The sequence below is a fragment of the Macrotis lagotis genome, chromosome X (genome assembly GCF_037893015.1).
Source record: "Macrotis lagotis isolate mMagLag1 chromosome X, bilby.v1.9.chrom.fasta, whole genome shotgun sequence".
Classification (NCBI taxonomy): Eukaryota; Metazoa; Chordata; class Mammalia; order Peramelemorphia; family Peramelidae; genus Macrotis; species Macrotis lagotis.
In genome coordinates, this window is record NC_133666.1 from 698,802,384 (window position 1) to 698,818,502 (window position 16,119).

At 48.0% G+C, this 16,119-nt stretch overlaps 1 protein-coding gene across 1 annotated transcript in view; it reads left to right on the forward strand.

Annotated features, from left to right (window-relative positions):
• LOC141499636 (maestro heat-like repeat-containing protein family member 2A) overlaps positions 1–15,285 on the forward strand; it is a 38,420-nt gene extending 23,135 nt beyond the window's left edge. Inside the window, 13 exon segments of the mRNA XM_074202297.1 lie at positions 1,131–1,171; positions 1,663–1,804; positions 3,026–3,237; positions 3,620–3,933; positions 4,030–4,186; positions 8,184–8,285; positions 8,728–8,835; positions 9,714–9,848; positions 10,079–10,195; positions 10,957–11,027; positions 11,863–11,955; positions 12,890–12,986; positions 14,848–15,285. Coding sequence (XP_074058398.1) covers positions 1,131–1,171; positions 1,663–1,804; positions 3,026–3,237; positions 3,620–3,933; positions 4,030–4,186; positions 8,184–8,285; positions 8,728–8,835; positions 9,714–9,848; positions 10,079–10,195; positions 10,957–11,027; positions 11,863–11,955; positions 12,890–12,986; positions 14,848–15,285 — 2,027 coding nt within the window.
• Positions 15,286–16,119: the final 834 nt, after the last annotated feature.

Here is a 16,119-nt window from a genome sequence, read left to right on the forward strand (position 1 = left end):
CTAGACTTCACCATAGCTCTTGCAGCAGTGAATTAGTTTGCCTGGATAAAAATATAACTTACTTTTCTATTTCCCTTCTGCTTACTAAGACTGATGAATTTTATGATGCAGTTGCAATTATCTCATCTAAACAGCACCCATCTTGTAGCCAGCCTGAAAAAGATGAGGATTGAGAAAAGGTCAACAGAGCAGCCATGAAATCATCCTTGTTCCCTTGGTGTGAGAGGGGCAAGGTTGGAGGTTGCATGGCAAGAGCTTGATAAGGGAAGAGAAGCAGAGGAAGCAAAGGCAGGTGAAGACAGCCTTTGTAAAGGGGAGGAGAGAGAGGGCAATGACTTGAAGAGGTGGTCTCATCATTACAGGAGTTCTTTCAGGTCTAAGAGAATTTGGGAGTTATTTGTAGGCAGTGAGTTTAGAGCTAGAGTTAGCTGGAAGATAGGATGAAGAAGGAGAAAGAGACAGACTGAGAGAACTGCTTAGAGACAGGAAGAGAGGAAGAGATGGGAGAAGACAGAGACAAAGATGGAGAGGCAGAGACTAAGGGGGAGAGAGATGGGGGGAAAGGAAATGTGGGAGTCATCTACTGCAGACCCCATCTCCTATATAAAGGCTGTCCTGATCCCTCCAATTATCTTGTATTTAGCTACTTTTTATCTATTCCTTATATGTGTAGTGATTATTTCTCCCCTTGGGACATAAGCCCCTTGTGGGCAGGCACTGTTCGTGTTGTTACATGTCTCATCAATATCCAGCCCAAGCCTCTTCATGGAAGCTTGGTTAAATAATAGATTGTTGGATTCTTGGCTTCAGTTGGGAAAGACTTTACGTTTTTCACTAATTGCTTTAATGCTGTGATACCCTATTATCATTTGATAATGCATCCATTTGGAATTTATTGTGACATGTGCTATCACAGGCTGGTCTACCTCGATTGGCCTCACCACTGCTTTTGCATTTTCACCATGGTAGATATTGACAGCGTCTCTGGGGAGATGTCTATGGATAAGATCTCTTCTGGATCCCTCAAGCCACATTCAACAGGGAGCCCCCTGTTCTGCCTGGTCCCAAGGCTGGCCCTGCATGGTCCATGGCTGACCTTGATCATGAACTTGACTTTTTCTTCTTTCTAGTGAAGCTCCCTGCCCCACAGAAGCTACTGACCCGGCTCCTGGTGAGTAGCCTGCTGGGAAAATGGTATTACTGATTGGATGGCGTGAACAATGGTTCATCTCCCCACATCCCATTGCCCATAAAAGAGGGGTCCTGACTTATTTTATAGCAAGCAAAGTTCCTTCCCCTGGGCAGGGGGTGGCTGAGGAGATTGTCCTGGCAGAGGAATGTCCTGATCCATTTCCAAACCTACTTAGCTTATTTGGAGTGGACAACACTGACTGTTTTTGTGTTTAGTGAGGTCAGAAAGGGTTGATGTAGGTTTGTATTTAGGAAGTGTCAAATGTAGAGTTGAAGAGCAAGTGCTTCTGGGTAAGGCATCTGAACCTGAGAGACAGCACCCCTGGATCAGAGGTGGGACTTCTGGGTGGGTCCCAGGGCCCTGAAACTGTTCCTGCAGAGCCTCACACACCCTTGTCATCCCACCAAAATGGCCCCAGGGTCTCCTGAGCCTGAGCTGTCTGACTGGTCTCCCCCCCTTCACACCTGCAGGTACTTCTCTCGGACCCTTACAAGGGGGAGGGCCGAGGGGTGGCCATACTCAAACTTCTCAAGACCCTGCATGAGACTATTGCCCCCTCCATGTCGAACCTCTGGGTAGATGAGATTCCTTCTCTGATTAGATACCTGGAAGGTGAGCTCCTGGGGAGTGGGGGGGGGGGGGTTGGAGAGTCCTGTCTGTTGTCCAGCAGCCTGAAAAGGTACCCTTCTAGCAGGTTCTGCATACAGTTGGTGGTTAACAACTAGCTTTGCCTTATTTAACCCCTTCAGAAATCAATATTCATTGATGAAATGCCTGCTAGGACTGGATACATGGTGGCTGCCTAATATTCCTGACTCTAAAGCCCATACAAAATGTAAACCACATGAACAAGAGGATGTTTGAGCAGAGTGTCTCTAAAACAGGCCCCTCAGGGAGTGAGGAAAGATCTAGAACTAAACTTTTGTAGGAAAGGAGAGTAGGCAGAGATGAAGGGGACAGCACACTCACTGTGGGGCACAGTGTGGACTAGGAATAGAAGGCTGTATGTAAAGAGCAGGAAAAACCTTTCTGGTCTGGTCAGGCTGTGCTGGGCTGGGCCTCCAAAGCGGGCCAGTGTGGATCAGGGGGGATGGATGAAGGGTGATTATGAAGAGGAGGAAGCCCCCGTTCTAGCAGGGCAGACACCCCTAGATGAAGAGGGCCTGGGGTCAGAGCAGAGATAAGGTGGCCTCTCCTCTAGCATCTTGTCCATGGAGGAGACCAACAGAGCATTCATATGATCCTGGCGGTACTAGAGAGCTGCATAGGGGTTGTGGTGCAGGAGAACAATGAGGCTGACTAATGGGGAGAACTGGGGGTGGGGAGGCAGGTTCCTTCTACCTAGGTACCCAGTTCTCATTTCTACTTGTCTTTGTACGTTGTTGTGGTTCCTGCATCTGGGCTAAGGGCCTGCCCTTCCTCTGTCATTCTGCCCATTCTCAGTAACTACTGCTGTTTAGCTCTGGGATATTGGACAGATGCAAGATAGTGGCCCTGGAGGGAGAGGATGTTGATCCAGAATCCCCCTCTGATGGGTCTCCTAGTGAATGTGGTGGTCATGTGTCCCCACTTTCTCTAAATTTACCTTGCCCTCATTCTCCCTGAACTTCTGGGGATCTCCTGAAAGGCATCTTCTTTTCCCCCAGTGGAATGGAGGCTCTACAAGGGCATGGGCTGTTTTCCATTTTGCCCTTGCACCCCCACTGTTTTATGTTGTACCTGGCATGCAGTAGGTGCCTAATTGATGCATGTTGCTTAATTGATTGGCAGCTGATGAGAGGCCTGGGAGAGAGCCGGCCCTCCCATCTCCTTCTCCTTTCTTCCTCTCTGCAGGGCACACTGAGTGTTCTTTGAATAAGAAGGTTTGGGAGAACAAACTGATCCAGGTACTGGGGGGAGGGCACTCTAGGGCCATGAGCCTCCAGGCCCTCTGTTATATAGAAGAGGACACCGAGGGTCATCCAGGCAGTCAGGACAGAAGCAGTAGGGAAAACCAGACCCTCCAGAGCTCTCTTCTCTGGGTCCTGCAGCCCCGGGCTCTCGAGGTATTTTGGGGGGATCCCAAGAGGTTTCACTCATTCTGTACTTGCTAGATATTGACCCAAGGCCCACTTTGGGGGTGCATTGAAAGATTCTGTTGGAGGGGGTAGGAAATCACCTTCTGCCCCAGGCAATATGCTGCAGTACAGTTACAGTGAGAACACTAGGTTCAAATCCTGCAGACACTCTCCTTTTTTGAGGCTCATTTTTCTTATCAGTAAGCAAATGAGAATAGTCTCTGAGAGGGGCTCCAAGACAGAGCTGCTGGGAGGCCCAGGTGGGGTAATGAGCTTTGCAAACCTTAAAGAAGCAGGGAAATGCCCCCCTTCCCACTCCCCAGTCCTTGGTCACCAGCTAGTCTAGCAAAACCATCTGTCTTGTTTGTAGAGGATGCTGGGGCCAAGTAGCCCTGCTGGTGAATCGCACCCATGTGGAGCTGAGCCCATGGGACTCCCTGCCAGGGCTGCCAGCGGGTCCTTAGAGTTGCTCCCGGCAGGGCAGCCTGTGGGAACCTCTGGTGGAAGGATGGGATCCCCCAGGGGTGTCGGCAAATGGCTACGGGCTGTCTACTGCTTTGCCACCAACAGGAACAACTTCCAGAGAAATACTTTAATTAATTTAGGTCTCTTTGCTTCTGGAGTCTGGTTGGCCAGGAAGCTAAGCCACATGGACTTGGCCAAGAAGCTAAGCCAGCCAGGCCTGTAGCACGGCTGTGCACAGTTGCACTGTTTCCCCAGACAGATATTTATCCTGGGGTGACAAGTGCCTCCCACTCATGGCTCCCAATCCCCCATCAGTGCCCGGTCCTTAAAACTGCAAACTCCCAACTACACTGGCCTGAGCCTGTGGCAACCACTGAAACCCTGGGGACCCAGGCTGAGACAGCAGCTATGTCCAGTCCAGGACACCTCCTCCCCAGGAGACACTCCAGGACTGTCGCTGCTCAGGGTGCTGGTGGGCTCTGCTGAGGAGGGAGAGAAAGGCAGAAAGGGGACAGGATCAGGCTGCTCTCCTGGTTGGACACCACCATGTTCCCTCCATCTCCTTATGTCGGGATCCCTTTTGTAACAGAGAGACATTGATAAAGGCTACTGACTGAAGAGGCCGTTCCTTTTGTTCCGTTTTTAGTGAAAGCAGGGAATATCCCCATTGCTTCCAAAGAAATGGACTCCAAATGCTCATGACAGACTGAATAGCCCGGTAACTCTTGACCCCAGAGTGGGGCAGCCTTAGTTCTGACAAAGTGAAAGGATGGGGGGGCAGCATGGTTTCCAAAACAAGCTCTGATCCCTTCGGGGCCTGGTCAGTCTTCTTTCCTCATCACTGCTGCCAGACCCCAGCTGAGCTTGGAGTTGGAGTTCAGAGATTCCAGCATGGCCTGGAGTGTAGAAAAGGATCAAGGTTGGGGTATCACACCCTTCCTCAACACTATATACATTCAGCTTGGAGTTGATACATGGACCCAAAAACCTAGGAAACCAGAAGGAAAAGCAAATCACTACTGAACTTTCCTCCTTTTAAAGAAGCAACTGAAACAAGATGGAAGGATCAGAATTCTGAAGCTAGCCAGCTCTCAAATCTTTCTGCTGAGGTCAAATGAGTAAATCAACCAGGAGACTTCGGAAATTTCCTTTTAAATATTGTCAACCTTCTTCCCATCCAAATCAACAAGAGCAGTGCTGCTTACCAGAAACCAAAGGGACTAAGTTCCATCCTCCCTTCTTCCTGCTCCGGAGAAGGCTTTAGCAGTTGGTGAAACAGCCAAGGACAGGAGGGGAGGAGTTGCAAGAGGGAAAGAAGAGGATAATCCATCAAGTGAATCAGCAGCAATCTAGAATCCACCGAGATGCAACTTTCTTAGTATCCCTAGTATTCAGGGGTGTTCCCAATCCATTGTTTTTATCTCCAAATGGCTGACAGATTTGGTGATTTAAAATAGAATGATGTGAAAAATAACATTTACATGTTTTCTTTTTACTTTTGATTACTCTTTAGTTCTTATAGACCAGAAGAGGGGAGCATGCCATTCTAGTAAAAGGTCGAGTCAGAAAAACCACATTAATCAACGTTTTTCCATATAGCTAAGACATTAATCAGCATATACTAGGAATACCTTTAGAAACAGAGCATGCTATAAACAGGGAGATCGAAGCAGAATGTTAAGAGTTGAGGGAGCACCAGACTTGGATTAAGGAGACCTGGATTTGGTGTGATCAGATTTGGGGCTCAACACTTTTCTATGTGTGTTGAGTTGGGCTGGCCACTTCAGCTTTCTGTGTCTATTTCCTACTCTACAAATTCTACTGGATGATTTCTTTAATTTCATCCAGTTGTGGTATTCCACAAGCCTAGGATTCCTATTTTTTGAGACTTTTCCCATTTTTGATGGAAAAATGGAAAGGTCTTTTAATCAGTAGAGAGAACTCAAGCTGAAACTCAAATCTTCTGACTTTATCTATTAGATGTTAATGGCTTTGGTCTTCCTCCTACAAAGAGTTAGAGATCCGCATCACTGAACTGGACCAAATGATAAAGAAAACACACATGTGAACACACCAACAATTTATAGTGTCCACACTCTAGGAAAAAAAGTGTAGGCACCTGTCTTTGTGTTAGATGGTCCTGTGTAGTGTCCTGAGCCAACGCCTTTCCTATTATCCATCACACTGGCTCAGGGGCTCAGGCCAAGGTCTATCAAGAGAAGAGAGTGTGCCCCTGCAGCAGTAAAGTTCCATCATTGAGACCTGGCCAACGATGACACCCCCATCTTCATCCAGATCATCTCGAAGAAGGATGTATATACATGTCTAAAATTCCATGGTCAAGACCTGGTCAATGATGACATGGTAATTATATGCAGACCCCCTAGAAGTTATGTATATATGTGTATTTATAAATTTGTTTATAAAGATTCCATCAGAAGCAAAGATGTTTACAAAATGTGATGTGTTTTTGTGTAGTGACACCATGGTGGAAGCGATGACTTGGAATAGGACCCAATGTTTAATGTTTTATGTTTTACCACTATATAATCAGCATTCTACAAAATTCTTTTCACTAGTAGAAATGGGCAAAACCCTAAACAAAGATGTAAAACATTTAGCTTTCTTCTGCATGTGTCCTCATCTATAAATTCTTAAACACATACACTTTGAGGGTAGATTAATGTTTAAAAATGTGCTTTGAAGATAGAAATCCTTACCCATTGATTTTTTTTACCTTCATCCCTTCCCACCCCAGCTAGTTTATTAATTATAAAGGTCCTGTCTCATTCTATCCTGGGGTTGGTACCACATAAAACTGAGAACTGTTGAGCAGATAAACCAAGAGCATTAAGTCCAATGAAACCGAGCCAAGGCTCCAACTGGGATTTGCCACCTATTCATTTGTGCCAGAGGGAGTTCCAGGATCTCAAAGGGGCCACTTTCTCTCTTCCAACCCTTTCTAGCTCTCAAGCAGGGCTTCCCCTGCTTCACAGCACCTGTGACTCCTCAGAGATGCACACCTGAATTGTTGCAGGTGCAACAACAGGACCTGAGGGGTCCTGTAGTTCATTGGCTGCTTTCTAGCTTCACTCAGAACCAGGGGTTTTGGAGAGGATTCCAGTCATCTACCTACATGATTGGGGCGAGGATAAACCAATTTACTAAATTAACATTTTGTTGGGAAAGGGGTCAGATTATTCCTCTACTTTTGAATCTAGTGTTGACACATCTGTAGCTACAAAAGGGAACTCTCCTGATATCAGTGAGACACCAAAGAATGTCATTGTGACACTGTACTTGGGGTAATTTGTGCATGAAAGTTGGAAATCTCATGACATATAGAATAGGGATATTATGCATTGAGATTATATAATCTACTGAAACAAAATGTAGACCCCATGGAGCCAGAGCCAAAACTGGGAGCTGATCCTCTAGATCGGCAGCTACGAGAGCCACTGAGCAACAAAGGTGGGTTCTCTGCTGGTTCCGTCAGTGGTGGGGCTGGCTTTGATGAGAAGCAGAAAAGACTGGGAGCTCCAACAATTGACCTTTTCAGTGGTTGAGATGGGCAAGCTTTAAAGTGAAGGGAAAATGGGCCATAGAGAGGGTGTGTGCCTTTCCCTAGGTCATTTCACCTCAAGGTGAGAGCATTGGAGCTAGGGATGGCTGTCATCCTTCTTGGCTCAGATACTACACATCCCTGGAAAGGGGCCCCAGCAGTAAGTGGGGACAATGGTGCATAATAGATGGGGTTCCCTCCAAGGGAACAATTCCCTGCAAACAGGCATCAGGAGAATTCTGTGAACTTGGCTTATCAAGCCCCTTGCCCTCTCTGGGTTCTCTCTGGACCTCAGTTTATCTGTACCACAGGAATAATAGCGACTACTAAAATAGTTGAGCTACCAAGCAAAGGGACATTTGATAGGTAGAGAAACAGGCTCAGATGCCCAGGATCACATGTGTCAACTGAGGCCCAAACCCAGGATCTCAGACTCTGAAGTCCACTGGCCCATGCTACCTTCCTTGTGGTGTTGAAAGTTTTGAGATAATGAATCTGAAGGGGGTGTTTTATTTCAATTTTTAAAAATTTACAAGCTTTAAGGTTCTCTCTCTCCCACTCCTCCCCTGGAATAACCAGATAAACCCATGTCCCAGAATGCCTGCCTCATTCAGCATCCTGAGGTCCCCACCTCCTTCGGAATCTGTCAGTCCTCAAGCTGGCACCAGGTGCTTTCCTCGCCCCTTGCCCTCCATGGTTCCATCAGGGGCAGAGTCCGGTTACTGGTCCTGGAGTTGGCCAGTTTGCCCATCTTTAATGGTGAGAATTGTCCACTGGGACGTGTTTGGAGATGGCCTATGAATCTAGGCTCAAGATTCTGGGCAAGATCATTTGAGGAGTGGGGGAATTTGCCAGCCTGGGGGGGACTCCCCTTCTCCTCAATTCCTTCTAAGTCTTCCTTTACTAGGTGCTAGGCTTCCCACTGACCATGGACCAGGAGGCTGGCAAAAGTGGAGACGCAGCTCATGGAGCTATTAAGACCAACCACAGGAACAAGTCTGAGAGGGAGGTGAGGCCCCCCCACTGCTCCCTCATTCCCTGGTGACCACATCTGGGCACTGCCTGTCACAAAGGACATTGGTGAGCAGAAGGGCCTGGGAGTCATTGCCCAGAGAGGGACCAGTGGAGGGAATGGGCACGTGGAGCCTGGAGAAGAGACTAGGGCAGGGGCCTCCAGGAAATTCATTCCATTTGGAAGCACTAACAGGTGAGCTCTCTAGAGAGTTAACAATGGGGAAATTCTCAGCCCTAAGCCCAGGAAGGCTAAGGCCCCTCCAGCCAGATCAACATCCACTGGCCAGGCCAGGGCCCTTCAGCTCAGGCCAGTATCCACCAGCCAGGTTGGGGCCCCATCAGCTAGACCAGGGCCCCTCCAGCTAGACCAGGACACCTCCAGCCAGGCCAATGTACACAGTGGCCCATGCTCTTCATCTTCCCCTGGCCTCCTCCAGGGAGTTATCCTTTGCTTGAGACTCTCTGTCTGGGTTCGGGTGACCACCATGCCAACATTGGAGAAAATTGAAGAGACAGAAGATTCCTGGCCCATCAGTGCCTGCAGGGTGAGGAGCCTGGACCCTGAGGCCCAGGGTGGAGGTGGCCACAATCTCAGTGTTCACAGCCTCATCAGAAACTAGAGGGGGAGGTTCTGTCACGACTTGTGAGGCAATAGGGTTAATTGACTTGGCCGAGGTCACACACTTTCTCCTGAGGTTCTGACTCCAGGGCTGGTGCACTATCCATTGGCCACCTAAGTGCCCCTGTGGCACCTCTTCTGGACCTTTCTTTGGTCTTCTGGTTGCCAACATTCCTCCCAGTCTGATATTTGGGGAGTTCTTGAGTTGGGTCCTAGATTGAACATTGGAAGGTGATCCTTTTAGGCCCCTCACATGGAACCAGAAAGTCTGGTCTGGGGGTGCTTCAGGGAGGCTCTCCCACCTCATTTCATGCTATCATTAATTCAATTCAATGTTAGTCAAGCACCTGCTGTATGCTGGGGTGGGGGGCTGCAGTGGTGATGCAGGGGCAAAGAATCTTGGATTTTCAATTTGAAGGGTCCTCAGAGGTCTTCTGGCCTGCTGGCCTCTAAGGAAACAGGATTGGGACTCAGGCCCCCCACCTCTGACTCTCCCTACTGAGCTACACTGCTCTTTCCATACCTAAAAATCTAATGCAGATTATCTGCAATCATGATTTTGATGGGGGGAGGGATTAAAGTCTCGATAACCAGGGGTTGAGGGGGCAGTCCAGGGACTGGAGATGAGCCTCAGGAGAGTCAGGAAATGTCCAGAGTCCCAGACAGCCTTCCAGGCCTGGGCAGCTGTGGACCCCAGTTCTAGGGGATTGTTTTCCAATCCAAGGGAAGCCTTTGGCCTTGAACTCTCTTGGACCTCCTAGCTAAGAGGCTGGGGGGAGACGGGTACCTTTGCTCCCTTTTCAGACTGACTACTCCTGGAAGAGGGAGGTGGCGAAGAGTGCCCTCATGGGAATTTATGCTAGTATGGCCGATCACTCTCACCTGAGGATGCTCTTGTCCCATGTGAACGAGATTACAAAGAAGGTTTCATCCTCCCAGGTGACCTCACTGGTCTGTGGGCCCCAAGTCTGGCTTGGCTGCCTTCTGGGAGGGGGTGCCTCAGGGGCACTCGGGTGGCTGGGCATCTAAGGGAGGCAGATCAGTGAGACAGGTACCTGCCTCCCAGGTACCCTGCCCCCTGGAGCTTCCTCTATTCTAAAGGAATGGAGGATGGGGGATGGGAGGCCTGCTGCTCTTCCATTGTGACCCAGCTTCCTTTCTGGCCACAGGCTATTTCTCTGAAGCTACTTAAGCAATGGCATCATGCAGGTCTATCTGGCCACCAAGGCTTGGACCAGGTGGACTTTCAGTATACCTACAAAGCAGAGCTCACTGTTAATCTCCTGGTGAGTTGGAGGGGTTTTTCTGAAGTAGGAAGGGCTTTCTGGGGCTGCCTTCACCCGGCCACTGGACAATCTGGCTGCAGCCTCCTTGCAATCAGCAGGGATGATTTCCTTTCTGGAACTCCTTCAAGAGAACAGGTTGGGGCCCGGGGCCCTGGGCTCCCTCCAATGAGGGGTACAATGAGTAGAGGGTGTGGGGGGGTCAGGTGACACAGAACAATCAAGAGTGAGACTGAGTATTGGCCTGGGGTGGGGTAGGGTGAAGATCTTCCTCCAAACCCGCACTATTATTCCTTATCAGAGTTGTGGGAAGTTCTAGATTCCTGCAGGGGGTGGTTCCACACTGCATGGGTCTTCACTTGGAGTCTGACAATGTTTTAGAAATTTTAGATCTAATAAACCCTGGCACTTAGACCCTGGAGCAAGAGGGCTTGGGGGGGGGGGGGAGGGTTCTTTCTGGGGCCTAGTCTGGGATTAGGGGTGTGTGACTACATAGTTTGTGGTTCCATGTTGCTTGGGGGAAGGCGCACATGCCCTCAGCAAAGTCAGTTGGGTTAAGGTCTCATGCCAAGGCGCCAGGCAAGATATTCCATTTAGTTTGGAGGGACAGTGTTCCACCCATCATGGTTAGAACCAGACTTGGCTCAGAAGCTTGGACTTGAAATCTCTCCTTGGTGGCTCTTCTGAGCAGTTATTGTTTCATTTTGGGGGAACCCCATCCTGAGTGCCTTGTTGGTGTTGGGCAGGTGATCCCTAAGTGAGAGTCACTTGATTCTCTTGTTTCTCCTGTGCGTTACCTGACGATGACTGTGCTCTGGTATCTCAGTTAGGCTGGGCCATGCCTGGGACCCTTGGTCAGAGTAGATGAGATCCCATCTCAGAGATCAGCCCTGGGAGCCCACTGATCACTGGGGTGCTCTTGGCCTTTTCCTGGTCGGGTGGCACCTGCCCATCCTAGACACAGATAGCATGATTGGGGATGGATTCCCTCATGGGAATGAACCCAGAGGAAGAGGGAGGGTGGACATGAGAGGTTCTCAGGGTCAGAGTGACAACTGAGGGAAAGCAGGCAGGAGGTCCATTAAGGATGGCCATGGACACAAGCTCTTAGCCAGGGCCCCAGCTCTACCCTGCACTGAGCTCATCCTCTTAAGTCATAGGCCTGGTGATGGGCCTGGGCTCTAGCCCAGGCTGAGTTCATCCTCTTAGCTGTGGACCTGGTGGTGGGCCTGGGCTCTAGTCCAGGCTGAATCATACTTTTAGCCATGGGCATGGGCTAAAGGTCAGGCTGAGTTCATCCTCACCAGTGGAGGGACCCATCAGATGGCTGCTGGCTCTCCTGGGGCTGGACCACCTGTGCTTCAACTCTTCCTGTCTGTCCATGTTAGGTCCATCAGGACAAAGGCAGGTTCCTCCTTGTCTCTGTGGTCAGCAGGTATTGGTGGACCACCAACTATAAAACAGACCTTGCGCCAGGCCTGCCCACCCTCAGAAATTTCTGGAGCCATCCTGGCTTGAGCTCAGCAGAAGTGCTTGATGAATCCCATCCAGTTGAGGTTTTGGAACTTTCCTGAGAATGGCAGTTGGCCTTTCCAACTGCCTTTGGACATTGGGACCCTTTCTGGGGATCTTCTGCTGGGCCCTCTCTCATTGTGCCTTGCTTTCCCCAGTGAACTGAAGCCTTATTTCAGTGCTGAGGACAAACAGGAACTGACTGACAAGAGTGTCCAGTGTTTATTTCCTCTCCCTCCTCCAGAAGAGGAGTGACCAGGTACAAGTGAGTTCTGGTCTCTGACCTCCTTCTCTGTTCCATGGTGGACATTTGTGCTGACCTTGGTCCTGAATCTGGCATCTTCACTCACCTCTCTTCTTCAGGTTGCAGCCTTCCTGAGACCTGGGCTGGGTCAGGCTCCTTGACTGGGGGAAGGGCCCAGAGGATGTTATCCAGGTTTTAGGCAACGTTGACCTTGTGACCAGCCCTTTGGGCCATGAACAAACCCTTTTGGAAGAAACTCAGCTCAAGGGAGCCATATAAGGTGAACCCCCGGGTACACTGGTCTGCCACAGGGAACCCCCATCCCTCTCTTAGAATCCCAGCACAAGGGCATGTTCAGAGCCTACACCATACCAGAAGCAGACTGGGGAGGTGGGGGCTCTGCAGATCACCTCCCTTTATCTCTCTACTCATGTCACTGAAAGTAACCTGGTTAAGATCTGTCCTTTCAGTCTCTGCACTTGTGTCTGCTCCTATAGCCCAACAGATTTAGAAAATCTTTTGCTAATGTGTCAGGCTTCACCAGTACAGTGGGCCTCAGTTCAGAGTCATAGCCAAGAGATGGAAGGACCCTCCACATCATCTCCTCTGGCCTTCATTTGACAGAGGAAAACACTGAGGTCCCCAGCATTTAAAGGACTCCCCTGAGGAGCTTCTCCTCAATCCCTCTGCTGTTCTTCCTCATATCAGTCAGAACAAGGGACCCCAAGGTTTTGGCACCTGCTGATGAATGCCATGACCCCCATACATTTCTTCTCTTGGTCTCAGATGCCATATAAGAGTTCCATAACATTATATATTTTTTGCAAGGCAGTGGGGTTAAGTGGCTTGCCCAAGGCCACACAGCTAATTATTAAGTATCTGAGGTCAGATTTGAACTCAGGTCCTCCTGACTCCAGGGCCACCTAGCCACCCCTCCATAGCATTATATTGATGAAACTAACACAAAGCATTCTATTATTCAAAGAGATGAACCATAAGGGCATTCAAGGAGACATTTCACATGAATGTCTGGAGAGAGTCCCAAGGCCCTCTCCCCACTGATTAAAGAAGCCACTCTCCATGGTGGCCTGCTCTTGGAGCAGGGCCAGGCTCCTCCAAGTTTCTCTGGTCTTCTGATTGGACTTTCACAGCTTTGGAGCATGGGGGGAACTTGGCAGAATGGGGAGTCTGAGGGCCCTTCAATGCAGACTACTCTGAGATCTGAGGGGACCCTCCCCCTGACAAGGTTGGGAGCTCCAGAGTTTTCCAGCTGACCTAGTGGGAAGGAACACCAGGCCCTCCATGCTTCCTTACCCTTCCTCTGCCAGCTTCTTAAGAAGGAAATGCAGTCATAAAAAGGAATGTATGAAAAGAGAGTGTGGTCAAGCTGAACCTTCTTCTACTGAGAGTCTACAAGGAGGGTTTCACTCTCCTCATGAGTACAAGTGACCCTCAGGACCAGGAAAACCCACAGCCCTGTGGCTGAGCTCTCATTTATGAGCCCCCATTAATGAGCCCCCCATAGGGGGCTGGGCAGGCATGATCATGCATAAACTCACAGACTGGGGCTCAGCACATTGAGAACAGGAATCGAGGGCTGGTTCACATTGGTTGTTTATTTTTAAAGGAAATTTTAAAAAATATTCCCAATTAACAAAGATTTGTTTTCTCTCCTTTTGAGCAACAAATACAAGTGAAACCTTGATTCTAAAATTTCCCTTCCTGGCCCTGCATTGGGAATTTCCCTCATGATGTACCTGCAGTCCTTCACACCCTTCTCAGGAGGATGAGGAGTACACTCTGTCTCAGTGCAGCATCATTCTCCTTTGGTTCCCCTTACCCCACCTGTATCAGGTTTTCCATGTTTTCCCATCTCTGGAACTGTTCCTTTTCATCAGTGATACCCCATGAGCCCCATAACCCACAGGTTGATTCTCCTGGGGAGGCTGGCACTCCTTAGTTTGCAGATTTGGAGACAATTCATGCTTGTATAGTCTGGATTAAGGTTTGCCTGAACATTGGTGGATGTCCAGAGAATTCTCACCACCCTGAGAAGGAGGAGCTAATATACCCATTCTGCAAATGAGACAGACTGGGGAAACAATTCACCTTAGGTCCCAGATTCAGCCTAAGGTAGGATTCTAACTTAGGCCTTCCAGACTACTTATGTCACCAAGGTCCATGCTTTTCAACCCAAGGGGTTTAGGGTGACAAGCTTTTAAAAAATAGGTGGATTTTTTTTGCATGTCAATGTGGAATAATGGATAGATGGCTGACCCAAGAGTGGAAGACCCCAGGGTTTATGGAGTCAGTGCAAATTAGCTAGGGAGAGCTGATTGTTAAATTTTCAGTGTGAACCTTGTAGATCAGCAAATGCTACACTATGAAACACACTCTAAGTGATTGATTGTTGATGCATAGACTTGAGAAAGCAATGGATAAAATGTCAATAATGCAGATTCATCTTAGAAGTGCATTTGGCCCCCTCGAGCCAGTTATTAAGCACGTTACAGCCTACAGCTGTCTTGGGTTTGAATGTTAATTTAGTGGCAGTGTGACCCTAGGCAAATCCCTTCCCCCTCAGTGCTCAGACAGGCCTTAAGACTTAGAAATAGTTCTGAATTGATAGTTTCTCCTTTGAAAGCCCTCCAGGACAATGAAGGGGCAGGTCTGATCTATTAAACTTTATTTTCTCATTGCCTTCTGTTGTTAGGCCACAATCATAACTTCCTGGCCCTTCACCCTCAGTGGAACTCTGCCTTATAATAAAACACAGAAATCCTTAGACAAAGCCAGTTGCCGCCAAGATATGTCTTAATGAGGTATGAATCACTCCACATTTCCCGTCCTCCCCTTCCTGTTGAGAGGAGGAAGAAATGTATCCCAATAAGTTTTCTAGCAACAATCTAAACCGTCTGTGGGTCAACTTATGAACCTGGTAATGAGTGTAATGAAAGTGTGTATGTATGTGTGTATATGTGAAAGACAGAGACAGAGACAGACAGGGAGGCAGAGAGAGGTACACAATAATTTGAACCAGTCCAGCCATTTGCCCTGGTATCAGAAACAAATGCCCCTTAAACATGGACAGTTTGGCACTCTGCACTCCTGGTTCCATACCTAGGACTCCCAGGTGAGGACCCATAAGTCAGTCATTAATGTCATCTTCCTGCCTTTTTACCTCCATGGTAAGAAGACAAGAAATCAGTCTATTTCTACTCTACTCAATTTGGGATGGGTAATTCAAAGGATTGTTCAATGTTGGCCTACCCTTAGAGAGATTACACTCTTACTGAGAAGAGAAAACAAAGACCCATTTATAGTTAATGGACTTTAATTTTTTCTTCTTCTTTTTTTTTAAGTTTTTGCAAGACAAGTGGGGTTAAGTGGCTTGCCCAAGGCTACACAGCTAGGTAATTATTAAGTGTCTGAGACCAGATTTGAACCCAGGTACTCCTGACTCCAAGGCCAGTGCTTTATCTACTACGCCACCTAGCCACCCCAGACTTTAATTTTTTCCACTAAGTTTTTCCCTTAGAGTTACATGTCATTTTATAACATTGATTTTTAAAAATTTTGAATTCCAAATTCTCTCCCTCCTTTTCTCCCTTCTTGAGAAGGCAGGGAATTTGATATAGTTTATACATATGCAGCTATTTCTGTATTGGTTATGCTGTAAAAAAAACACATTCCAAAGACACTATTAAAAAAGTAAAAAAATAGTCTGCTTTGATCTGCTTTCAAACTCATCAGTTCTTTCTCTGGAGATAGATATCATTTTTCATCATGAAATTGTCTTGGATTATTGGATTGCTGATGATAACTAAGTCACTCACAGATGATCACTGGGCAATATTGCTGCTACTGTGTATAACCTTCTGGTTCTGCTCACTTCATTTTGCATCAGAGTGGGTAAGTTTTCCCAGGTTTTACTGAGTTCATCCTGCTCAACATTTCTTAAAGCACAATAGTATTCCATTGCAATCAGATTCCACAACTTGCTCAGCTATTCCCCAATTGATGGACATCCCCTGAATTCTGAATTTTTTGCCACTACAAAAAGACCCACTAAAATATTTTTGTACATATTGGTCCTTTTCCATTTTGTGTTTTAATTTCTGATCTAATAGCTGTATTGCTGCATCAAAGGGTAAACATAGTGTTAACCCTT